General features: G+C 43.3%; 1 protein-coding gene across 2 annotated transcripts in view; it reads right to left on the bottom strand.

The window, feature by feature from the left end:
* Window positions 1–2,970: 2,970 nt before the first annotated feature.
* IPO5 (importin 5) overlaps window positions 2,971–26,202 on the bottom strand; it is a 66,477-nt gene continuing 43,245 nt past the window's right edge. For both annotated transcript variants that reach the window (XM_006036288.3, XM_025192556.1), the window contains 5 exons: window positions 21,112–21,234; window positions 20,460–20,679; window positions 9,604–9,832; window positions 5,389–5,530; window positions 2,971–3,744 (listed from right to left, as the gene is read on the bottom strand). In XM_006036288.3, coding sequence (XP_006036350.1) covers window positions 3,658–3,744; window positions 5,389–5,530; window positions 9,604–9,832; window positions 20,460–20,679; window positions 21,112–21,234 — 801 coding nt within the window. In that variant the 3' untranslated portion in view covers window positions 2,971–3,657. The remainder of the gene's footprint in view (window positions 3,745–5,388; window positions 5,531–9,603; window positions 9,833–20,459; window positions 20,680–21,111; window positions 21,235–26,202) is intronic.

The following is a 26,202-nucleotide window of genomic DNA, read 5'->3' as shown; positions in this document are numbered from 1 at the left end:
AGTAATTGTGACATACCCCAAAGAAATTCTGCAAGGGTAGTCAAACTTAAGTTATATATACTTAATAGGGTCCATAAGTTCTTGTAGATAAATTAAATGGGTGATCAACTAGCTAAAAACAAATCATGACAGATCTTCCATTGCTGCAGCCCTTGGAGCTCCTTTAAAGACAAAGAAACTCTTTTGCTGACTCAAATCTGGCCTCCTGTACTACATTGGGGAAAAAGGAAAAAGCAGTGTCTTAAATTCCACTACTCAAAACCATGCAAAATCTGCTCTGAACTCTTATAGATTAAAAAGAAGTTTGTTAACTTTTGCAAGATCTGCTTTAAAACTTAGAGTACAGAAAAAGAACTAGCACTTTTTAATCATGTTTTTTGTACTCTGTCAGAAAAAGAATCTGGGCTAAAGATAAAAGTAATGCATAAAACCTGCAGTCTCACAGGAAAGTATGAAATGCTCTTATTGTTTATAGTAAGATATTAGCCCCAAATACTCAAATTAACATAAAAATCTGATGATCCATTTTGGTAGCCTTATTTGTATTTTTTTTAAGACAAAATAGTAGATTTTTCTGCAATTGGCCATTTTCTAGAGTTGTGGATATATAAACTCCTGCAAAATAAATCAGCTGTACTTACAAGATTAAAACAGGAATTACTGTACTTGAAAAGAATGGCATGTAAAATAGGGATGTCATGAAAAAATTACTCTAGTGACAAACTAAGTATATCTGCACTGAACTGTATACACTGCATAGTGTAACTTGATTTGCATTTCAAGAAAGCATCTTAAAGCTTAAGACTGAAACAGCAGTTTGTCAGGAGACAAGAGAGTTTAAATTCTGAATTGGGTTAGAATATTCTAAGACAATTCTGTACTTTGATGCATTATATATTAAGCAGTTTTAGACTGCATATAAAGTCTATGTTTTAAACACACAGTAATAAAGATCGTGTCAGGGTCTTGTTGGATAGTAATTTTGGGCAACTCCTACTGCTCTTAACCCATGGATTGTCCACATACTAACACCTGAAACTAGTTTTAAGCACTTGAGACACTTACATATGCTCTGGGGGAAGGGGAGGAGGGAAGAGGGCAGGCTGGCACTTTAATTAGAGTTCTGAGAGCCACTCTAATTAGAAGTGCTGCTGCAGCTCATGTATGTGTCCCTGCACTTCAAAATGTGGCAGGGGTGCTTGAATTAAAGCTTGTTTGACAAGTTTTAGTTCAAGCACCCCCCAGTGCCATTTTTAAGTGCAGGGATACTGATACATGAGACGCAGGAGGCTGCTGGAATGTGGTAATTGCCATGTGCCAGCAGACTTCGTTGAGTCTGCCCCAACATGCTGGAATTCCAGAGCAGCCTCTGCGCTCATATATAGGCGCCCTTGTTTCGCAGCTCAAAGTTATGCCTCTCCAAGGCAGGATCATCTCTGATCTACAGGGATCCTGGTTCTCTAAAACAAACCAACCAACCAACCCACCCACCCACCCACCCAATTTTCAGATTAAAAAAAGTAACCCAAAATCCACATTTTTCCATGATTAAATTGAAACACCGCTAATATACGTCTAGTTATCTATCTATATATGGTAGTATTTCATTTCAATCATGGAAAGATATGGATTTTGGGTTACTTTTTTTAAATCTGAAAATTGGGGATTTTATTTTTAAATCAGAGAAAACCAGGATCTCTGCTGATCTACATTACCCAACTTGTGTTACACTAAAGCTGCAGCCACAGTTACTCTAGGTTACACCTTAGTGTAACCACCCCATCTACACCCCCTTCTTCGCTGGCCCAGATCAAGGCCACTGCCCTCCCCCACTTTCCTAGCACCCCAGATTCCCACTCACTACCCACCCCCTCTCATTTACTTGTGGCTGCCCACACTATCTGTCCCAGGGGAGCTAGCAAGGAGGGTTAACTTGCCCCCTGGTCCCCACAGTTGCTGCTGCTCTCTGGGCCTGAACAGAAGCAACATGACAGCAGTAGTAGCTGGCAGGCAGGTTAACTCTTCCCCTGCTTGCTCCCCTGGGACAGACAGCACAGGCAGCCACAAGTAATGCCTGGGGGTGGGTGGGGTGGGGTGTGCAGCAGGAGTGAACTCAGAGGCAGTGGGGGAAGAGCCCTGGGGCAGGAGAGGCCTGGAATGAGGGGGGAAATTCTTTGTCCTCCAGGCCCCTCCTGGCCCGAAATGCGTCTGCTTCAAACCTGAGCTACCACTAAACACCCATCAACATTTCTGCGGCTCACAGTGTAAGGTGTAACAAGGCCCTAAATGAGTAGACAGCTATTTTGTTATAAAACTAAGAAAATGTACTCCATTTCACCTTAACACATCATACCTTTATGTTTTAAGAGACTGCAGCGAAAGCCACTTAACGAAAAATCTTTAATTCTTAAGTTAATTTCTGATTTGTTTCATATTTATATTGCTTTGGAAAACTGTTAATACAAACTGCAAAGTGTTCACACAGAGGTTTAAATAAGATTATTTAGAAAAGTTGCGCATCTCAAAATATTTTAAATAATATTTTGCTAATATGACAAACCAAAAAGACATGCATTTCCTTCGTTCAGAATCAGCTACCAATTATATTTTCACAACTATAGTAGTGATTGAAATGTTCCATTTGGCCAACTTTTTTTGTACATTTGCACCTCAAACAGCATTAACCAAATTTCTATAAGTTATTGATATGCAATTGCATTCAACTTTAAACAATATATAGTCAAGATATGCAAGATTCCCGTACCAAGAGGCATGTCATTAAGTTTGACTTCTACATAGCATTATCAGTTCTTTTGACTCAGAAGTGGTTAAAATCCAAGAAACCAGAATAAATGAAGTTAGAGCTAGATCATACTGTATAGGGGAAATTCTGCGTAAATTTAAACTAGCAAAGTTTGTTCTTGCACCTCTTTACTGGAGCAAATTAAATGAATAAAAACCACACAGCAGTGAACTTTTACACAAGCTTCTTATTGTATTTCAACGTCATTTATTGAGGAGTGAATGAGATACTGTCAGACATGCCAAAGACACTTCACATTCAAGGGCTGGAAGCTGAACAGCTTTCCTCATTGAGTCACTACATAAGCCTTTTTTAGAAACTGAAAGGGACATCAATGAGGTCTTCATGCTTGATGTTTTTATCTTCGATTTTTCATCTTTTGATCTACTAGTTTGCTGGGCAGAAGGGCATTTTCTACCCTACAAAAAAAAACAAACCTCACACTCCAATTAATACAGTTAACACTAGATGTATAGAAATGTTTTCATCTGTTATAATGTACATCTACTGCTGAATAACAGGTCTTAAAGCTGTTTCTTAATCCATGAAGTCTAATGAGAAAATTCAACTTGTTTCCCTTTCACCATCATATGGATGGCTTATACCATTAGAAAAATACTCTTCAGTGCTATTGTAGGGTTTACAGGGAGCTTCTTCAGCGTTGTGGGAAAGAAACCGATTTAAACACCATTCTGAAAGAGTGCTTCTTCCTGCTGCCACTGCCTGTAGGTTGTAGAAAAATGGCCTACATACACTACAGTTCTCTTTTGCTCAAAAAAGAAAACAAAGAAACCTAAACAATAGGGTAAACGTTTATTTGGAGTTATTTTCTTGCAGATGATAATTAAGGCCCTTCAAGCAGAATTCAGGAGCTCCTGTATGGCTGCCTGTTGGTCTGCATTCAGCTGTGATATGCATTCAGTCCACAATCCTCCAGAGGTCTAAAAAAAAAAAAAAAAAAAAAAAAGGATTTCTTTAATGAATACAGGCTGGAAAAAAGTTATATTCAGGACCTAATTTTGCAGCGTTCAATGCTCATTGAGTTATAGTCTGTTCAACTTATTTCTAAGTATAAGTCCTTGGCTATACAAACGTGCACTCACAAAACACACTAATGTTTGTTTTGTTTTGTTCCGAAAGCACTACAGACAAGACCTTAGTACTTGGGTCTGAACCTCCTAGAGACTCCCTAGAACTAAAAAGGAATCAAGTCAAAGCAGGCTATACTCCATTTTTTATTCTTCTGAAGTTAACTACAGTTTGACCATTCACTCATGCTCCTGCAAACAGAACTGCATGGTACTTTTTTTTCCTTTTTATTAAGTGGAGGGGTATCCCTAGCCATAGTTTCTCACCTTTCATACTGTTGTATTGTGTGCTATTTTTGTTTTTTCCAACTACAGTGAAATTACTTTTAATGAATCTACAACATTTTGAAGGTATTACACCTTTCATAATAGAGGAATAATAAACAAGTGAAAAATGTTTATGCATCACTACTGCCAACAGAAACCTGGGAGCAGGGGACAGCTTGCCCCAGAAATAGACTATAAAAAAAAAAAAAAGTCTTACAGATTATAGGCTTAAATCTCAACTGTTGCAAAAGCAAATGTAGAGATTTTAAATGCATTTAAAACCACGAAAGTTTGTGGTCTTAAATCTGATATATTTCATCAGATTACACTGAAAACCTTAAGTCATTTTACATCACTTTCTGAAGGATAGGGCAAAAGTAAGTGTAAAGATAGTGCACCAAGATTCACAGTAATCTATAAACAATGACAATTTAATGCATGAAAGCATTTAATTACTTTTGGTATGATCAGGCATTCTATATTAGCACTTTGAAATTGACAGTGGAAAGCTCAGTATTTGCAGGTAAGAATTTTCCGTCTTTATGATGTCAAAATAGCTAGATAACATGGAAACAGTTCACATTTGTTGCCTCAAGCAGCTGAAGTTTATCTCTTTCTCATTATTCTGTACTTTTCTCCAGCTTCCATAGGCAGGTGGCAACTTCATCCATTTTATTTTAGAGATGAAACATTTATTATGCATTTATAGCAGGCATAAGACATTAAAATGTTAGAATAAAGGCAGAAGGTACTTTAAAGGAAAAGTAATGAAATTAGTAAAAAGCTCGAGTCTTTCTAAAAATTTGTGTCATTTGTTTTTAAATGAAAGCAGTGTTCTTCTACCTTTCAGAATTATGGAAAAAAAAGGCTTTGAAGAACTATAATCAAATGCTGCCCAATGCAAGGCCTCTTTACACACATACTTCATAGTTTATGGAATAAACTCCTAATCATTTTGGCTGCTCTTCTCTGTACCTTTTCCAATTCTATTACATCCTTTTTGAGATGCAAATACTTAAAAAAACCCCCAAAAGACAACCTCTATTCAACTATCACGGCTATCCAGTTTAAACTGGATTTCATTGAATTAAACAATTTGGAAAACTCCTTCTGCATAAATCATTTACTGGAGCATCATTTTTATTATGAAGACTAGCCCCGAAAACTCTGTTAACAATTCAGTTGCTTCTGAAAACACAGAGTTATTCCTCTGAATAAATTTACATTTACCTGCACTTGGCGAACAACATTAGCCAATCGTTTGGTACACGGATCTTCATGTTTAATAGCTTCATGAATTTCACCATCCGCAATTATACCAAATATTCTTGGAAGATTAGAGTTGTTGGGGCCAAGGACAACTGTGTTGTTACTGTTAGAGATAAAAGTATATGTATACATATATATATTTTCAAATAAGTAAGGATTCAGTATATTCTTGTCTATGGAAGGAAATCATCTTTTCCCATTAAGAACGAGCAAATTAAAGCTGAACATTACATAACAATTATTCTATGTTTTGTTAATGGAAAAAATGTCATGTACTTTGTTTAGATGATTCCCCAAACCTATTTTGTATTTTTATACTGATACATTTCATAGATTTCATAGACATTAGGGCTGGAAGGGACCTTGTGAGATCGGGTCCAGCCCCTTGCCCAAGGGGCAGGAAGTCAGCTAGGGTTAGATCACCCCAGCAAGATAAGCATCCAAGTATTTCTTAAAGGTATCCAGAGGAGGTGTTTGCACTGCTTCTGGGGGAAATCTATTCCAGACTCTAGAGACTAGGACTGTAAAGAAGTTTTTCCTTATGTCCAGTCTAAAACAGGTCTTCTAGTAGTCTGTGACTGATAGACCTTGTCTTCCCTTGGTGTGCCCTGGTGAACAGATGTTCTCCCAGTTCCTGACGCACACCCCTTATATACTAACAGGCTGCCACCAAGTCACCCCTGAGCCTTCACTTATCCAAGCTGAATGTGCATCTACAGATCCAGATGGGTTTCCTGCTTCAAATTTGTCAGTTGTAAGAAGTTTTTGGACCTAAGCATGAGTATTACTGTATTCTGTTACAAGCTCTACTTACCTTGGCAAAACTTCAAAGAGACCCTCTCTTTCAGTAATAAGAAGCTTTTCAGTCCCAATTAAAGTAATGGTTTTCAGTGTTAAGTATGAGGTGACTGGGAAATGCTACTTCATTCCCTTCTCTTTTTTTTTTTGCTCCCTCCTGAAGAGCAAGCTTAAGGTTGTGGTTGATGCATGATGTAAAATCAGCAGTGTACATTTGGCCTTTATAACACTTGAAGGGCTTCTGTTTACCACCATGTAATCTGAATTCAGATCTATTAGTTTTGGCTTGAGATATTTTATTTTATTACACAAACGTGGTTTTGTCCTCTGTGCAATACCACAGAATCAAAGAATCATAGAGAAGTAGGGCTGGAAAGGATCTCCAAAGGTCATCAGGTCCAACCCCCTGCCTGAGTTAGGATCATCCCTGTCCAAACCATTATACACAATCCTAATCTAAAGCAAGGGTGGGAAATTATTTGGGCTGAAGGGCCACACAAGGGAGTTCTGATGAGCTACTGTGGGCCAAGTCAGCATGAGGTGGTCCAATAAGATGAACTGGAAGCATTATGACAAATCTTTGCATTTCTTAAAAGGACCTGCTCCCCAGAGCCATATGAACAGCCAATCAATGCCATTTTTCCTCTGAAGTCTTCATTAGTTTGGATTGAGATATACCACAAAACAAGTCCTTTAAAAATAGAGCAGTCTATAATAACAAAGTGGGTCAAGGAAACTGTACAGAGGAAGAGAGATACATAAGAGAAAAAAGCAGCTAATGGGGTGGTATCCATGTTGATACTTTTTTTCCTAGTTAACCATTCACCAGGAAACACACCAATGTCAGATTTATTTTTCAGTTTCAAATTTTGGTCCACATTAAATACTATTAGACTTTAAATATTAAGTAAGCTTTAGTTTGTCTCATCCCATTCTTCTCCGTGAAACTAACCAGGAAGAGAAAGACAAGAGTTAAACTGTTAGGTACACCTCTTTAAAAAAGGTCACTTCCCACTACCATAGGAATTTCTTCACTAACACGCATCAGGTACTAAGGGTCCAAAGACATACTGGGTGAGTCTATCGAGTAGTAAATGTCTCTTGTAGACAAAGTTAGCTGCTCAGTAAATGTCTCCACATCTACATGTATGCTCCTGATAGGCTGGAGTAAACTAAATTTACTCCATAGTACTCACTGCTGGCCAGCCCCACACATGCTGCCAGCTAGCCCTAAACTGAAGCACCCTTGTGCCTCAGCCAGCCCCTCTGCAGTACGTTAAGCCAGGGGGAGCAGAACCAGGTGGGCAGGAAGCCCATTTCATTAATTGCACAGGTAGATGTGTCCACTGTGGGATAAATTACTTTCAACATCTCTAGAACAGTATGTATAGGGACATACAAGAAGACAGTTGGGCTAGGGACAGATACTACACAAACTGGTTTAAACCTGTAACAGAACACAAATTCAGTGCACATAAACCAGTTTGAAAATGGCTGAAACCGGTTTGAGATAAACCTGGTTGAACGTAGTATCAGACACAACTGATTTGGGTCAAACCGGTTTATGCAATATCTGTTTCATACCCCTTCCTGGTTTAAGTTAAATCAGACTCCACCAGCATCTCAACATGGTCTCTGAGAGGGGTAGGGCTCTCTGCTCCAGAAAGCTGGGCTGGCCCCTGCCCTCTGCTCCCTGGCTGCAGTTCTGGCAGAGACTGCACATACAGGAGGGTCTGCCTGGCTTCCTCCTGCTCCCCCCCCCCCCCCCTCCCCACGCCCTGCGGAAGCAGGGAGTACTCCCTCCCCTCTGCCTTACACAGACACCTCTTAGCATTAGCTAGCATACAACATGCTGGCTACAGTCTGTGCTGTGGCCAACAGGACAAAGGCAGATAGGACTGTGTCAGTTTAGGGCTTTTTGGGGCTAATCAACAGGTAGTTGATCATGTCCCTCTGTTACTTCCTTGGAAAAGCTGTTTAAGAAGAGCTTGAACTAATGGAGAGAGGCTTTGTTTTCTTAATGAGCTGATAAACATTGAATTAGCAACTCCCTGCTGGGCTGCTGGGGGGTGGGGGGGAGGGCACACCCCCCTCTCTAATTAGAGCATCCTGTGGGGGCCTGGCCATGCCCCACCTCAGCTCAGCACTGTAGAAGGGAAGGGAAGGGAAGGGAAGTTTTAGTGCTCCCCAGCTTCTAGCCTGAGCTATTGCAGGCATGTGCCTGCATTTTTTCAGTCCAGAGGGGATGTCTGTGTGGTTACAAACCAATTTAGCCTAGACTAACCTGCAAAGATTGAATCAATTCAAGCTCAAGTTTTTTGAATGTCTGTCCCTAGTCTTACTGTGGACCAGCAAACATGCTTATATCCTGGCCCACTAGGACTTGTTTTTCCATTCCCCAGATAAGATAAAAACCTTTAAAAATAAAAAAAGTTTAGAAAAACTGTGGGGCTTCTACAGAAGAGCATTAGTGTCTTTGAAGGGGGGGAGGGGTGCAGTTTATTTTCAATTAAAGTAAATAATCTGACCAGAACAAAATGGATGTTCTTTTGTTTTAAGACCACATGCAGCTCAAGGATCCAGATCACAGCATGTTTGAATACAACTATGTTTGGTCCAGAGATTACATGAAACAAAATTAATGAAAAAATTCTGCCAAGTTTTTGATTACATCAGAAGATGAGATTCAGTAATAGATGGTAAATGTATTGCTAGCCTTATGTTAAGCAGTAAAGATCACAGCTGCTTAGCAGCCTTTGAAAGATTTTCTAACGTATCATGCAGTGGTCAAAGCTTTCAAGAGATTTCTGGGGTTTCATAGAGACTTTCCCCATGACTAGACAGACAGATCTGTACTGGCTGTATGGGACAATGGGAAAAATCTAAGTAGTATCAGAATTCCTGGTTTCAGGATAGGATTTCAGCAATTGTACCATCCACTGCAGAACGCTGTTACTAGAGACATTACATCGTTCAGTAAAATGGGACTGTTTGGACTATCTACTTATTTATTCAATAGCTGCTGTGAAGCTTCAGAGTGTTTGAAACCAAAAACAATTTATTCTTGAATGTGTTTTGGAGGGCTGGGGGGGGGAGGAAGGAATGTTGCACATGAAAGGAAAGCTGTCAGTGCTGTAACAAAGCAACACACACACAAAGTGATCACATGAAAAGATCCCTTGGAATTTTCTTAAAAACTGTCCTGCTGGAACAACTTCATCCCAATGTCTGCATGTACATTTCTTGAATAAGATAAGTGACTTTGAACAATAACAGTTTGCTATGGAATGTGAAACACTAGAGAAATTCCTTAATTGAAAATAAATGCAAACATAACCAAAAGTACATTCACTTTATGCATAAAATACATTATCTTACCTCTCAATTAAGTCACATAGATAATTGAAAGTATGAACAGCTTCTTCTTTGTCTTCATGCAGTGGAAGCCACGATAACCAATGTGGCAGGACTTCTTCAACATTTACACAATCAGGCTTGAATTTCATGATCTTTCCTACTGCTGAAATGCAGTTCTCTGTTGCATTTACATTCTCTTTGGTTTTGGCATCTGGTGACTGAATAACTCTCACCAGCAATGGAAGCGCCTCTGTAATTGTGCAACATAATAAAATAATTAACAGGGAGCCAAGTTAAATGGTTGCATTTTTTAGCAAAAGTATACATTCTACTTTAACTGCAGTACCTGTGGGAAACTTAATACCACAATTAAACTTGGGGGACTCCACTGGAAAGTTGTGGACAGTGCAGTCCCCCAAGGCTCAGTCCTTGGACCTGTGCTAATCAATATCTTCATAACCGACTTGGATGAGGGCATGGAGAGCACTCTGTCCAAATCTGTGGATGACACAAAATTATGGGGTAGACACACTAGTGGGAAGGGATCAAATCCAGGCAGACCTGGGCAGGTTCGAAAAGTGGGCAGAAAAGAATAGGATGCAGTTCAACAAAGACAAGTGCAAAGTGTTGCATCTAGGGAGAAGGAATCACCAACATACCTATAGGCTAGGGGATGACCTTCTCAGCAGCACAGCGGCAGAAAGGGATCTCAGAGTCATAGTTGACTCCAAGATGAATATAGGCCATCAATGTGACAGAGTAATCAGTAAAGCTAACAGCACTCTATCATTCATTAGCAGGTGCATCATGAATAGGTCCAAGGAGGTGATACTTCCCCTTTATGCAGCATTGGTCAGGCTGCAGTTGGAGTACTGTGTCCAGTTCTGGGCGCGACACTTCAAGAGGGATAACCTTGAGAGGGTCCAGAGGAGGACCACTTGTGTGGTTAGGGGCCTGCAGGTAAGGCCCTATGAGGACAGACTGAGGGATCTGGATGTCTTCAGCCTCCGCAAGAGAAGGCTGAGAGGGGATCTTGTGGCCATTTACAAACTCACGGGGGGGGGGGTTGTGCACAAGAAATTGGAGATGCTCTGTTTACCAGGGCACCCCTTGGAATAACCAGGAATAATGGCCACAAACAGACAGAGAGCAGATTTAGGTTGAACATCAGGAAGAACTTCTTTATGGTAAACGTTGCCAGAATCTGGATGGGCTTCCAAGGGAGGGTGGTGCTCCCCACCACCTTGGGGGTCTTTAAGAGAAGCCTGGACAAGCATCTAGCTGGGGTCATATGACCCCAGCACTCCCCCCTGTCCTGGGCAGGGGGTCAGACTCGATGATCTACTGAGGTCCCTTCTGACCCTAACAACTATGAAACTAGTTTAAAAAAAAAAAAAAAAAAAAAAAAAAAAAAAGATAAAATTAAATACAAAAAGCAACCTTTAGAAGTTTCACCCAGGCAGGTCCCTTTGTCATTTGTAATTTTATAATCAACATCTTTTTTAAAAGCTTTATTCTCTACCTTAATTTAAAAAGGGCAAGATTGATTACTCTAGAGAAACAGACAAACGTGAAAAGTTAAAAATATAGTGAAAAAAAAAAAAATCTCCATAATCTTTCATTTATAGGAGCATTAATTGTAATAATAGGGAACAGATTAAGTTAATTTTCTTTTCTTAACTCAATACAACAAATTTCAAATACATACTTACAATTATATTCACATTTGCTGTGTTATACATAAATATTAGGGGTGTGTGAAATGGGCTGTATTCTACTCTGGTTAGACCCAAATCGGGGAGAGTGATTTAATTTGTTGATTCGGATCTCTGTCCCTAATTCAATTCGGCTGAATCCAAATCTGAAGATTTGATGCTGATTCAGAGAACCAGTGATTCGGCCAGACACAGCTTTAAATGTTTTTTCTACATACCTTGAAGTACCAGGCATTGCTTGTGAATGCTGCGATGCTGGGGCAGGTGTAGCGTCCCACAGGAGTGGGCCCCCCCGCCTGTGCTCAGTGGCAAACCCGGAAGTGGACCGGAAGTACTTCCAGTCCACTTCTGGGTCCACCGCCGAGTACGTGGGGGCCCCCCTGCATGCCCCAGCTTGGCGATTGGCCCTGGGGGGACCCTGGGTACCCTCCAAGACCAAGGAGGCTCCAGTCACCAAGCCAGGGGGTGCGGGGGGGGTGTTCGGGTCCTCCAGAGTGCTCCCCAGCAGACCTGGAAGTAGACCAGAGGTGCTTCTGGTTCACTTCCAGGTCTGCTGCTGAGCATGCTGGGGACCCCCGCCTCCCCATGCTCCTGTGGGGTGCTCCATCTACCCCACCATCTCAGCATTCATGAGCTGCCTACTACCTTGAGGTATGTAGAAAAAAAACATTTAAAGCTGTGTCTACGTCCAAATTGCCAAATCTTTCCGAATGGATTTGGAGAATTCCGATTTGATTCAGAGAGATTAAAGGGTCTCCTGATTCGATTCGGATTTGGAGATTCGGCCACCGAATCAGGCCGAATCAAATCAGGGACTGAAGCTTCACGCAGCCCTAGTAAATACGCGTAAGCACTACATACCATATGCCAAGGCTCTCCAAAAGGCCAGATTAAACAAGTCTGCTACAACTACTTTGTTTAAAAGTAGGGCTGTCCAACTTCTGAGCAGCTGTATGGAAAGTGGGCTCATGACATGAACCTGTTAATACTGCCTCCATCTGGTCTGAACGCTAGACTTGTGCGGGCCAAGCTACTGTTATCATAGTCACCGAATCCAAGTCTTGTCAGAGTTTAACTCAAGCCAGTTCACATGAATAGAAGCAAATATGAAGCCATGTAGATCTGGTGTTCAGGAAATAAGGAAGCACTTGATAAAGAAGCTGGGTTTGAATTCCCTCTAGAGCAGAACAGTGTATTTTTTTCCCCTCACACATACATCCATTCTTGGACACCTCATTTTAGGGTGACCCTATAGAAATTTGGGACACTGCTGCCCCCACCCTGCTCTTCCAAGTCAGCAGGCAGAGGCAGGGGTGGGGCAGTGTGGTGCACTGGGCAGGCAGGAAGACAGTGGTGTCTACCTGCCTTCCCAGCACACTGTGTCACTCCACTTCTCTGCTGGACTTCACCCTGTATCCCTGCATTTCTGAGACACATTTTAATTCTCACCAACTGGCTGGGACTGGCCTTCAAAATCTGGGACTATCCTGGCTAAACTGGGATTTACGGTCACCCTACCTCATGTGCCAAAATTGTTCTGTGTGATTAAACCTCAGCCATCTAGACCAAGTATAGAAGCATTCATCACTAATGGCTCTGTAGGTTGAGATGGAGTAAGGGTTCTCATCTTCACATCCACGAGGTGCTTACTTGCCAGAATTATTTCAATCATCCCTACCTTGAATACAATGAAGTTCAACATACTGTGTGAAAAAGACTACGTGACCCATGAGTCCCAAGCATTCCCTTACAAATTAATGATAACCTGTGGTGATCTGAAACCTCTCCTGTAAAAAGGTATAATATTGCTCTTATGTTCTTGGCATAAATCCAATATCTTTTATTAGACCAACTAAAATAGCTGGAAAAATTCTTCTTTGCAAGCTTTCAGGTACAAACACCCTTCTTCGGGCAGAGGGAGTGTCTGAAGTTGTTTTGTGCTCTTTCTGGAGAGAAAAGCCAGTATGTAAGAATACAGGTCAATGAAAATGCAAGCGTGTGGCAGTGAGGGTCAGAGGCAGGTGAGAGAGGTGGGGGAAAGAAATGGTGACCTGGAGACAGAATGTAGCTGGTAAACTGTAGAGAGGTTACCTGGGGTATCAGATGGTAGGCAGGCTATAATGTGCCATAAATCCAGTGTCTATATTTAGTCCATGATTTTTTGTATCCAGTAGGTTGAAGTGAAGTTCCTGGGCTGATCTGCAAAAGGCATTTTGCAAATTCCTTTGAGGATTAGAGAGAGAGAGAGAGAGAGAGAGAGAGAGAGAGAGAGAGAGAGAGAGAGAGAGAGAGAGAGAGCGCGGTTATCTTGTGAGAAATGTGCACTGACAAGTATGGGTATTTTTGTCTTTGATAGATTTTCGGTATGCTCTCTCCAATCTCTCAGTTCTAATCCTCAAAGGCCTCTCTCTCATCCAGGAAGAACACAAAACAACTGCAGACACTCCCTGTGCCCGAAGGATGTTTGTACCTGAAAGCTTGCAAAGAAAAAAATGTCCAACTATTTTAGTTGGTCTAAGGTATCAGATTTACCCAAAGAACCTTGTCTACCAATATCATTAGACCAATATGGCTACAACCAATACCCCTGAAATATTGCTCTTATGAATTTTCCAAACCGGGGGGGAGCCGGGAGGGGGAGGAAAAGGAGGAAGAGAAGGAAATCAGTGTTAGAAAAAAGTCACATTTTACTGGTTCAATCAAGCATAGTAAAGAGCTGTTGTTGATATGGTCATAGTTCTGGTACCACAGATGATCCTCCAGTTTCATTGACAAATCTTTTTCTAATGGGCATACACAAATAAGTAACTGTACACCTTGCCACAAACAAGACAAACAAGAAAGCAACAACAGGCAAAGCAAGTTGATCGGCAAGGTTTCTCACCAACATGGGTGGAAAGAAGGAACTGGAGGATGGCTAGATCTGCTGTGCCTTTTAATGCCTGTCAATAGGTGGCACAAGGAGATCCAGGACAAAAGGGAGCCTTAACAGGCGCTATTAAAAGAAATGCAACTGCAGCTATATGGGACTTGTCCCACAAGTGCATTTATGTGGACAACAGGCTTGAGAGAAGCCATTGCACCAGATGCTTCCCTACCATCTTCTTTTTAATCAGAGCCAAGTGTGAAGCAAGTAAGAATTTGCTAGAGCAGTGGTTTTCAACCTGTGATCCGTGGACCCCTGGGGGTACACAAGCTATATGAGGAAAGGCTAAGGGACCTGGGACTCTTCAGCCTGAGGAAGAAAAGGCTGAGAGGGGACTTGGTAGCAACTAACAGCTACACTAGGGGAGTACATCGAAGGCTCGGCAAGCAACTGTTCACCAGGGCACCTGAGGGGAAACCAGGAGTAATGGCCATAAACTCCTGGAAGATCGATGCAGGCTCAACATTAGGAAAAACTTCACAGTCAGGGTGTCCAGACTGTTGAATAAGCTCCCTCCAGAGGTGGTGCAATCACCTACCCTGGAAATCTTCAAGAGACTAGACAGTCACCTTGCTGGGGTCACCTGACCCCCAGTTATCTTTCCTGCTTGGTGCAGGGGGCTGGACCTGATGATCTTCCGAGCTCCCTTCTGGCCTTACAATCTATAAATCAGCTGGGTACAAAACCAAAAATGTACTGGTTTAGATCCAGAAATCTCTTCCCTCATCTCTCTCCTTCAAATGCCTGAAGGTACTACTAACTGTGTTCAGATTTTGTTCTGTAAAGATATTCAGAAGTTTGTTCTCATTTACCATTGCTGAAAAATGTCATTAAACTATGAAGCAATAGTCACAATGACAGTGTCAGTTTTGGACAGGATACCAAAGCTTTCATCTCAGTGGTGCCCAACCTTTTTACCCTGAAGGCCAGAAGGGCAGTGCCAGGTCTATAAAATGGGCCAGATCTGGCTGGTCCATTTTATATTTCCAGATCTGGTCCATTAAGCCTGACCCTGATCTGTCCGCCTGGGGTGGAAAGGGAGGGGTGGGAAGTGGCCTGGCTTCAACTAGGATGCATGGGAGGAAGGGGAGCCTGATGCACACATCGTTATATAGTACTCCATGGGGAGAAGAGTGCCTTTTTCACACAAAAGGCCAGAGGCAAAGGCAATCTTAATCTCAGAGAGGATTTTGAGAGGACAAAATTTAACTAACCTTGCTTGTAACAAAGCCACGTTTCCACAGTTTCTAGGAATTAGAATTTTGAAGTGGATGAGCCACATCAAGACAATAAGGGATGAGGGTTTTCTGTTTGCTGTGGAAAAAGGCAGATTTTCTCCTTTAAAAGAGAAAAACCTGGGAAACTGTGGGCTTCTCCTTGCAGACTGGTAGGAGTTTCAAGGGGCTGCTTGGGGCTGGGGGGAGCGGAACTCAAGAGGGCGCCACATGCACGTATGCATGCACACACACACACACACACACACGTGGCAGCCATGCAGTGTGGGGGAAAGCAGCTTCCTCCAGGTTAAGTCGGGGGGGGAGGCCCACAGGTGACATGGGTGAGGAGGCACATGCCCCGCCATATTTCTGCACCCAGTGGGTATAGGTCTGCAGCCAGGCCAGACCAGACCAGCTCCAGGGAGGAGCTGCCTCTAGGAGGCAGCTTCTGGTATGGAAGGGAGCACTGTGCCATGACCGCCAAGGTGAGGCACCCCTTGCAGCAGCAAGGGGCACACTCCACGTTGACACACCTCACCTTGGCAGCCATGGTATCACAGCACATTTTCTTGAACTGAGTCCCACCCACTGGACTGTGGAGGCAGCTCCTGCCTAGAGCTGATCTGGCCAGGCTTCAGCCCCACTGTGGGTGCAGAAAAATCAGCTGAAGGGAGGCGTGTGCCCTCCCCACCCCCTGATGCATCACGCATCATTTGCGGCCCCCCCACATCCCTGATGAGTCACCTGTGACCCCATCCCCCTTCCCCATACATTGTGGGAGCTGGAGCTTGGGAGTAAGGGGTAATAGCCTGGGCAGGGAACCGGCATATCAGGGTTGCTCAGTGCCACAAAGCAGCAGGGGAGGGAGAATGGATGATGACAGATGCAGCTGGACCCATGTTCTGGTGAGCGAAGGGGGCTGGGGGAGCTCTGATTTTCCAAGATAAAACAAAGCAAAAAATATTCAAATGCCAAAATATATAGGTGTTTAGAATTTATTTATTATGACTGAGGTACTGTTAGGGTTCCAAACTGCTTTAAAAAATGTAATCATAACAAAAAAAAATTGCGTTCAATTGCTACCTATTTTTATATTATATATATTTTAATATTATAAAAGTCTTAAACCTGTCTGTCTGTCCATAACACTTTATTCGCGCGCTGACTGGCCGACTGAAACAGCCAACCAGAGTGTGAATAAGCATTTAGACAGAAAATGGCGGCATGGGCGAGAGACTGTGGCGGAGTGCTGCCATGATGGCGGGGGCACAGGGGACAGAGCTGGGGGGGAGGGGGGAGACAGCTGGCCTCTGCCCCCCCCCCCGGAGGTGGCGGCAATGGAGTGGACGGAACTGGAGGGGACAAGGCCAGCACTGCTGGCCTTGCCCCCACTGCTCGGCAGGTGGCAATGGAGCAGGGAGGGGCAAAGCCACTAGAGCTAGCCCTGCCCCTCCCCCCTTGCTCCTTGGAGGTTGTGGGGGGTGAAGCGGGGGTCAGGACACCGCAGGTGGGAACGAGGCCACAGGTGCTGGCCGCAGCCTGCCCCTCCCCCGTTCTGTTGTTGCCGCCTGCAGGGCTGACACAGCAGTGGTGAGGGGAGGGGAGAAGCAGACCTCCTTCCCTGCCTTGGTCCTGAGCCCACTCTTCCTGTCCCCCTGCCACCTTGGTAGCCTGGCTTCTCCCCACCCTTGGGCTCATTATCCTCCGCATCAGGCCCAGGCCTACTCCCCCGCTGCTCTGCTCCGGTGGGGAAGAGGGGGAGCAGGCCCGGACCCCCAAGCAGCAGGAGGCAAGGGGGCAGCTCTGTCCCTGTCTCCCCCACCGGTCATTCTTTGGCAGAAAAATGTGGATTGTGTGTTTTAAAATCAGAGAATTTGGGATTTTTTATTTTTGTAAATCAGAGAAATTGGGTTTTTGAAACAGAACCCCAGGATTCCCGGTGATAATATCTTATCCATTATACCCTGGAATGGTTCAAGTTTAAATACAAAACACAAAAAAGTTAAGTGAAATATATCCCTGAAGCTGTACCCAACAGTACTATTTGCTGTTGTTAGGCCATTGATATTTACGTATTTTTTACTAAGACCCAAAATTAACATTCTACTGGAGTGTGTGGGTATTGAGCTGTCTCTCATTGAATCTGTTTCAATCTGTAGCTGCAGATTTTATGAAACAGATTTGTATTTAGGAACATGTTGCAAAGGGAGAACAGTTCCTTGGACCACACTATGGCACAACTATTTACCATATGTACCCAAATGCAGAAGAATCCAAAACTTAAGACAACTCCTCAATAATTAGATTTTATACATGAAAAGTTTCAGTTTCCTATAATTTTCCATGTGTAGAATCTAATTACAGTAAAAGCTCTGTTATCTGGCATCCCCTGAGAATGGGGGATGCCTGATAATAAAATATGCCAGTTAATTGAATGGCCCAGGCTGCTGCTTCTTTTGCCAGGTCTGGGGAGTTCCTCTGCCCCTCACGCCACATTGCCACCCCTCCTGCAGGCCCTGCACAGCCTGTTATGCCCCCGGCCCATGGAGGCTCAGCAGCACAGGCTGCTTTGCCCCAGCCTGTAGGGGCTTGGAGAAACTGGAAGTGCCGTGGTGGGCACTTCCGGTTTCACTTCATCTTACAAGCCGGCATGCTGGTTAATTGAGCCCGCTGGCTTGTAAGATGCCAGTTAACATAACTTTTACTGTATTATCATTAGAGGGTCATCTTAGCTTTATTCCCCACAACCCTTCAACTGCTACAGCAGGGAAAGCAGTGGCAGGTAGTAAGGGGGAAGTCAAGCAGCTTTATCGCTGTTTGGCCCTGCTGCCTGCTCCTATGCTGTCTTTGCCCCAAGGCTACAGGTTAGGATGGGCAGAGGGGTGTGTGTGTGTGTGTGTGTGTGTGTGTGTGTGTGTGTGTGTGTGTGTGTGTGTGTGTGTGTGTGTGTGTGTGTGTGTGTGTGTGTGTGTGTGTAGAAGTAATGGCACAGAGGGAGTAATGGCTCCAACAGACGCCATTCCTCCCACTGCCTCATACCCAAATCCAAGATGGGGGGGGAGGGAGGGGCTTCTCTTGGGATTCAAGTAAATACAGTATGATGATAATGATATTATTCTGGCTTTCTTTGGAACTTAGTTCTTCTCCTATATTAAAGACTGTTGTCATCATAACTGGTCAACTAAAGTTGTTTTCCTTCAGCCTAATTTCCTTGTTCCTTTAATCCTATATCTTTGCTCAAGTACTCGAAAATCCACTTTCACTTCCACTAACCTCTGGGACACTTATTAGGCTCTCCCACATTCCAGTCTTTGGTCTGTTTGGATCCTCAAATAACCAAACTAAAACCAGTTGCTCCATGTGGATAATCTGTCCCACAATTTGATAGACCTCTACATATAACTCCAAGAGAGTCACAATAAGAACAAAGCCTAGACTGAACTTCAGGAAGATACTGACTGAAAGTACAAGGGCTAAAAACAGAGACTTCCCACACTGAAATCTACAGTGATAATCACATTCTTAAGCCAAACGCTGTTGGGTATAGCTTAATAAGGATAGATTTATTTTAGTTACAGTATGGTTTTTCATCTTAAAAAAGGTTCTAGTGTATTTAATTTTAAAATTGTATCTAAGCACACCACAGAGTAACTAATGCTAGATGTATGCTGTACATTAAACTAAAGTATATAAATGATAGAGGCCAACTCAAACTTAAGAACAAGACTGTCTGCAGTGGAAACAAGTGAACCACCAGTAGGGATCAGTTTTCAAAGACAGGATCCAAAACAGTAGCAGGTTGACAGTATAAGATAAGCTTTCCTAAATAAATATTTCCATCATTGGTTTGTGGCAGCATACAACACATTCTAGCAGAGTTCCAAAAACAGGGAGATACATCAAACTGGGCTCATGGTAGAGGTGATAGCTTTTATTAGACCAACAAGATTTTTGCAAAAAAATTCTTTAGTTGCAAGCATTTGGGCACAAACACCCTTCATCAGACACTGGGGAAAAGACTGTAAAAGTTCTCCTGGGTAGAAATGAAAGTTCATATTTCATAGGACTTCACAGAGGAGTCAACAGATGGAAAATTTCTCAGTTCTGATTCCTACTTGCATTTACGTGAATCTTGGGATAAGGTATGTCTGATCTGTCAGTCTCACAATACTTGGAAGTGACAGAAAAAGGTGAGACAAGGCAGTTATGTGTTTTTGTAGCAAGTAGGAAGTGTCAGTGATAAGCTGTGTCCTTTGAATAAAACAAATATAAAATCATGTTGTAACTTTCTAGTGTACTGAAATATTTGTTGGCAATTCTCATTTGTTCAACCACATGGCTTTCTGATGCAACACCAATGAATTAGCAGTTTACCTAATTTAAGTACCATATTTTCAACTGTTTTGTTGCAAGAGTGACTCAAGCACTAAAAACAAGCAGAAAAACACCAGGCCCCATACTGTGGGGGACACTTAAGAAATCTAAATTAATGTTACCGGCTCTGTTGTAAAGACCAGAAGGTAAACTATGTAGCAAATGAAAAACTCGTCAAAAAATGCAGCCAGAGCTTTGGAAATACCAGATGTTCTGGGGAAAAACAACTCCAGTGACTTAAAGATTCCTGACCTCCCCACTTGGGGAAAACACAAGCTACTTTTGAACACCTCTATTTTTCTATACAAATTATTATAGCCCTCCAAAGCAAATGGCTTACTTTTACCTTTATAGAGATGTACTGACATGCTGCTATTGTATACAAATCAGATATTTTGCTCAGTACAAATAAAAAAATACTTAAAATAAATTCTTTTATCAATTAAAATGAGGATTGCAAACAAACTGACAAACAGCAAGATAAATTTGAACACCTTAAATAATTTAAGCTGTCATAACACTCAAAACAAATATTGGTATTTTATTCCATCACCATTAACCATCTATTAATGCTGAGCTAGTACTTCTGGTAATATCAGTCTTGTGGTTCACTATTTATAGAAGACAATTCATAAACATACATACCTGTGCAAAAAGGACGGTAGCTGTCTCCACCAAACTGTGCCATAACTCCAACACCATAAGCAGCTGCTTGCCTAACCTCTGGGCTGTTGTCACATACTGACTGTAGCATTGGCCTCAGGAAATATTCAGCATATTTGAATGAGGAGGGACTGCAGTGCTCTACAACATCATCAAAAATGCATAATCCCCACTGTCTGTCAGGCCATGGCCTATGTGGACACTGGATCAAGAAAAAAAGTCAAGATTTAGACTACTCTAGAACATATCTTCATTTCAATTGTCATGATTTGTCTACAAATGAATAAGTAATTTTATCTAGCCTAATGTTTATAGTAGTCAAACCTATCAAGTCCCATACCATGTGCTACAGTGACAGACACATTTGAATATTAAGCAGTAATTATTCCCTTAGAATTGCCTAGCTACACTGACTGCCATGCTACAAACAAATCATAGTAACTGAGGGTAACAATGAACATAAATTGGAGGAAAGATGCTCAAACCACATTGTTCTACAGCTCTCATGCCTAACCTTTCCATTATAAGCTCATTGATTCTTTGTCTTCTTCCATGAAATCCCACCCTCCTCCTCTGCAATGGGCAATATAATCTCTGATATGAGATTTAAATTAAAAGAATTTAACATACTTACGATTAAGTTGACTATTAGGGGTAACAGCTGTTCAAACCATGGCAGCACCTTCTCCCTGTAGCTACTGAATATTGAGTGCAAAATATCTGATACTTTAGTCAGAATATAAACATCGCTGTCATCCTGGTTGGAAAAAGATAACAGAATCAGAAGTACCATTATTGATTAGGGTTCTTTAATATTAACATTGCAAAATTGCTAAATTAAAGCAAGTTGATGAAATGACATTTCCTAGTAACTTAAATTTGAAGAGGGCCATTTTACAATTCTTGATTCAGTATCCAAGCTGATACCACTTAAGTATGCAACTACATCAGCCCAAAAAGGTTCTTTTCAGAAGCAGAGTGAATATACTGTGACACTGACCAATACAAAGAGGTTGTTTTCCTATGCATCCCTTTTATATGAAGGGTGGGTCCCTTTCTTACAGTTACTGATTCCTCCAATTTCTTCCACCCCCACTTATGTGGGACTGCTCATCACTTCAGCATTTCCACTCCTCCTCCTTTCCCACTATTGTTGTACTTGTAATTAGCATCTCTTAATTCCTTCATATGCAAGGGTAAAGGGCCAAATTCTTGGGCTAGAACAACAAGTGGGATTTACCTGCACACAATTGAAAAATTGATTCCTAGGAAAAAAAAAGCATTAGCACAAATATGACCTTGGGTCTCCTTGTTAACAGGCTCTGTTGTTAACAGGATTGAGCTACTTTGATCATTGCTTTATTCCTACCAGGCACATTACAAGTCACAGGAAGGGAGAGAGAGAGAGAGAGAGAGATTCCTATTACTTGCATCTTATGGCCATTAGTAAGCCATTATTTTCACAACTCAGACATGACAAGGAAATAAGGATTTTAAAGCTGAAACATTCAGTCTACATTTGTATTGCCGTTGTGTATACCAGGCCCAGAATTTTTTTTTTTAACTTTTGAACTCTTATTTCAAAGAAACAGAAGATTTAAAAGTTAACATTCTAAGTAAGACCGATTCTGAAATGAAATGACAAACTGAAAGCTTATGATAAGATCATGGGAAAAACAATTTAACATACCAGTTTGTTTTTCCTAGATGGCAATATTCTATATTATTCTCACATAGGTAGATATCAGTAATTCCTGGTCATTTATAACTTGTACTTTGCTTCAAGGCAATCTAATAGATACATGACATCAGACTATTCCCTATAAACAAAAATCCTTCCCTAGTAATTTCACTCAAAACCAAGAACGGCTTTGTACAATAATAGAGGGAGGTAATTAGCTGCGTTAGTCTGAAGTCAGGCAGAAGTCAGTCAGGTAGATATACACCTTAGACTAACTAAGTAAAATTATAGTATAGAGCACAAGTTTCCATGAACTTCTAACTTCTTCAGATGCTGTTCTTCTTCAGAGGCTGCTCTATGCTTGTCCTTTCGCAGCTTCTGATGAAGTGAACTCAAGTTTGCTAAAGTTTATGCAATAAATGTCTCGTAGATGTGCCCACGTGCTGTATGTATGGATGTATGTATGTATGCATACATACATGTCATGAACTTTAGAGAACTCGGTGCTATGGGTCCACAAAATATTCCAGCTTGTGTTCCAATTGATTCCCAAAGAACAATTTCATGGCTCTAAATTATAAAGGGGCAAGAATTTATACACTGCTCAGTGGGTATGTCTACATTAGATATTTACTGCAGAATTGCCTCATTGGCTCCACAATAAATGTCTCAGCGTCTACACATGTGGCCCTACTGGGCCACAGGAAGTTAATAAACTCAGCAGCAGGCTAGTACTTGTATTAATGTACCTATAGATGCTGATGTAGCTGGCTGGGGCACAAGGGTACTTCACTATAGTAGCTGCCTTCTGGCTAGCACTGCACTGAAGCGCCTTCATGCCCCAACCAGCCCCTCCGCATCAAGCTAAGCCATGTCAGAGCAGCCCTGGGTTGGCAGGCTGATCCCTGTGTAAGGAGTGACCTAGAAACCACTACTCGGAGACGAAGCAAAAGAGAACATTATGAGACGAATGCCCATCTGCGATGATAAGGAGGAGACAGTCCTAGATAAAAGGGGCTTGAAAACAAAAGCAGAAGCCAGGGTACTGGGTTAAAGAGCTCATTAATATACTAAAAATCATGCCCCTAGGTGGGGAAAAAGTATGCTAATGAAACATACATGTATGTAAATGAGATACATGGCTAAAACACAGGTATAGAGACATGCTCAGTAAAGAACTCCTTGCGTCACTCCTTTATAACCAATCAGCAAATAAGGATGCTTATGGAGGTTCAAAAACTTCTGTATAAAAGATGCTTAGAAATAGTAATCTAGCGTGCTTGTTACGTGAAATTATTCCGCTCGCACCTTTTATTGCTAGCAATAAACCTTCTTTGTACTTTCACCCCTGGTATCTTTATTGGCCTTTGCATACCGGGCACGATCCCAGACTCAAGCTGGGGCTCAACACCTGGATCCCTGGGATCAGGTGGGGCTGCTCCAAACTGGCTCAACATGCTGCACTCCTGGGTGTATGTGCAAACACTGAGCCTGGGAGCAATAAACTCTGGTGCTCTATGTGCTAGAGATTATTGCTGTGCATTAAATATGCAAGTGTAGATACACCCAGTTTGTGCTTTTGGTAGCTTATAGTGCCCAACTGTGATATTTAACATAACTGTAAAACACAAAAATTGCGGTATGTTAGCTTACGCCCAATAATAAGAACAATAAGAGACAACGCAAGGTTCAATGGTCTTGTTTCTTTTTCCCCAGGCACTATGTGCTGCTTGGAAATTTTCATTTGGGCTAAGGAGCATATCTAGACCTCACAAAGTCCCCCTGCTTAGCATTCCAATGTAAATCCACAAACACAAGTCCAGGAAGTCTTTTGGTAGTAAAGTCAACCCCAAAGTAAGAATAAATATTCAAAGCATTTAAGAAATTTGATATAATATCCCCACTTCAAGACGGAACAAGTCGAAGTTAGAATTCACCAGAAGTCCTTAAGATGTCATTTATGAAGATGGCTATACATGTCCAAGAAATAATGTTTTGCTCTACATTGTGAGATTAAATCTAAGCTATCATGAACCCATGGAAAGCCTTTATGTAATTAAGAGGGAAAAATATCAAGACTGCTTACACATGCAAAACCCCCTCAAAACAGCACTTTACTTTTAGCTTGATTCAACCCCACACCAAGCATAGCGCATGCCCTAAAGAGGCATCACATCAATTTGACCCAGCTCGCCCAACGCCTGTTTAGACTGTGCGTTTCAGTGAGGCTTTTTGGTGCTTTTATCCAATAGCTGATTGAATTAGCTATTAGATGAAAGCACCAAAAAGCCCTGCTGAAACACACAATTTATACACATGTTGGGTGAGCCAGGTCAAACTGACAAGCTCTCTCTTCTGGTAAAGCACTGTTTCTCCCCACCACCCATGTCTGTCAGCAGCCAAAAAGGGCAGCCTACAGGAGGGGTGGGCAAAAATATGGCCCATGGGCCGCATCCGGCCAGCAAGGACATTCTATCTGGCCCACAGGGCCCCCCGCAAAAATGTAGAAAATTAATATTTCTGTCACTTTTGACAGGAACCAAGGGCAGTAGACCCAGGGGAAGCCCGGTGGGCTCCAACAACAGCGGGGCCCACCTGGCCCCGCTCCCCAGCTGGGTTTCTGGGCTGGAAGCACATGGCTGCCCTGGCGTGGGAAGCTCAGGTAAGTGGCGGGGGATCCCGGGCAGGGAAGGAGTGTGGGGGAGGGGGAAGCAGCCACTCCCTGCCCCACACCCAGTGCCCCATGCTGCAGCCACTTGCAGCCCACATGGGGCTGCCTCTGCTCGCTCTGGACAGCCCCACATCGGCTGCGAGCGCCTTCAGAGTGGGGCAACAGGCGACGGTGGGGGAGGGCCCGCTTCCCCACCACGCTCAGCTTTTCCCTGGGCTCCTTCCCTGCACAGAGAAAAGCAGCCCCTCGCTCACTGCATGGCTGGTGCCGTGTGCTGCAGGTGCTCGCAACCCACACAGGGCTGTCCGGAGCAGGCACAGGCAGCCCCAGGCAGGCTGCAAGTGGCTGCAGCGCGGGGCGCTGGCCATGGGGTGGGGAGGGGCTGCTTTTCCCACCCCACTGAGCTCAGCACCACTTTGTAACCTGGCCCCACTGCCAGGCTGGCAGTGGGGAGGGTTACAAGGTGGTGCTGAGCTCCGTGGGGTGGGGAAAGCAGCCTCTCCCCACCCCATGGCCAGCGCCCCGCGCTGCAGCCACTTGCAGCCTGCCTGGGGCTGCCTGTGCCTGCTCCAGGTAGCCCTGCATGGTCTTTGAGTGCCTGCAGCAGGGAGCACCAGCCATGGGGCAGGTGAGGGGTCACTTTTCCCCACGCTCAGCACCAGCTTCTTCCTTGCTGGGGAGCCGGGGGTCGGGGCTGTGTGCTGCCCCCCCAGCCTGTACCACAGGGCTGGGGGGCACTGGGGGTGAGTGGGCAGGGAGCCAGTGGGAGCACAGGGCCTGCACTGGTGTCCATGGGCCAGTGCTGGCGTGACCCAGAGCAGGGTGGCCGGAGTGCAGGGGCCCGCCTGGTGGGGAGCCAGGCCAGCTCCCCACTCTCCCTGCTGGTGCAGCCCAGCCCGGCTCCACAGACCCCTGCCAGCCTGCGCCCTGCTCTGGGCCCCGCTGGTGCTGGCCCTGGGACATTGGTCCCAAGACATTGGGACTCTGGTTCCAAGATGGTGACCGGGGGTGGGGCACCTGTCAAGGGGCAGGGCTACCCATGTGGCCCTCGACAGCCTGCCAAAACTGGGTAAGCGGCCCTCTGCTGAAAATAATTGCCCGCCCCTGGCCTACAGGCTCACTTAGTAAGTGAGACTGAAAAAAAGTCTCTCTTTCTTTCCTTCATGACATTGCCTCCTCATACTAAGAAGCCAAGACTTGTCTTTGGAAGACACACTTCTGAAAGGAGTACTTGACTTTTGGGAGATTGGCTCCCATCTCAAATTCCCCATCATCTAGGAGGCCACATAGGTCAATAAAGACATGAAACTACAACTGTGAAAAGTTAAGATACAGAGTATGGGTATGCCTACACCTACACTGCATTCAGCAGG

The sequence above is a fragment of the Alligator sinensis genome, unplaced genomic scaffold, assembly GCF_000455745.1.
Source record: "Alligator sinensis unplaced genomic scaffold, ASM45574v1 scaffold1253_1, whole genome shotgun sequence".
Taxonomy (NCBI): Eukaryota; Metazoa; Chordata; order Crocodylia; family Alligatoridae; genus Alligator; species Alligator sinensis.
The sequence above is the reverse complement of the archived record's forward strand: the minus strand, read 5'-3'. Positions and strand labels throughout refer to the sequence as shown.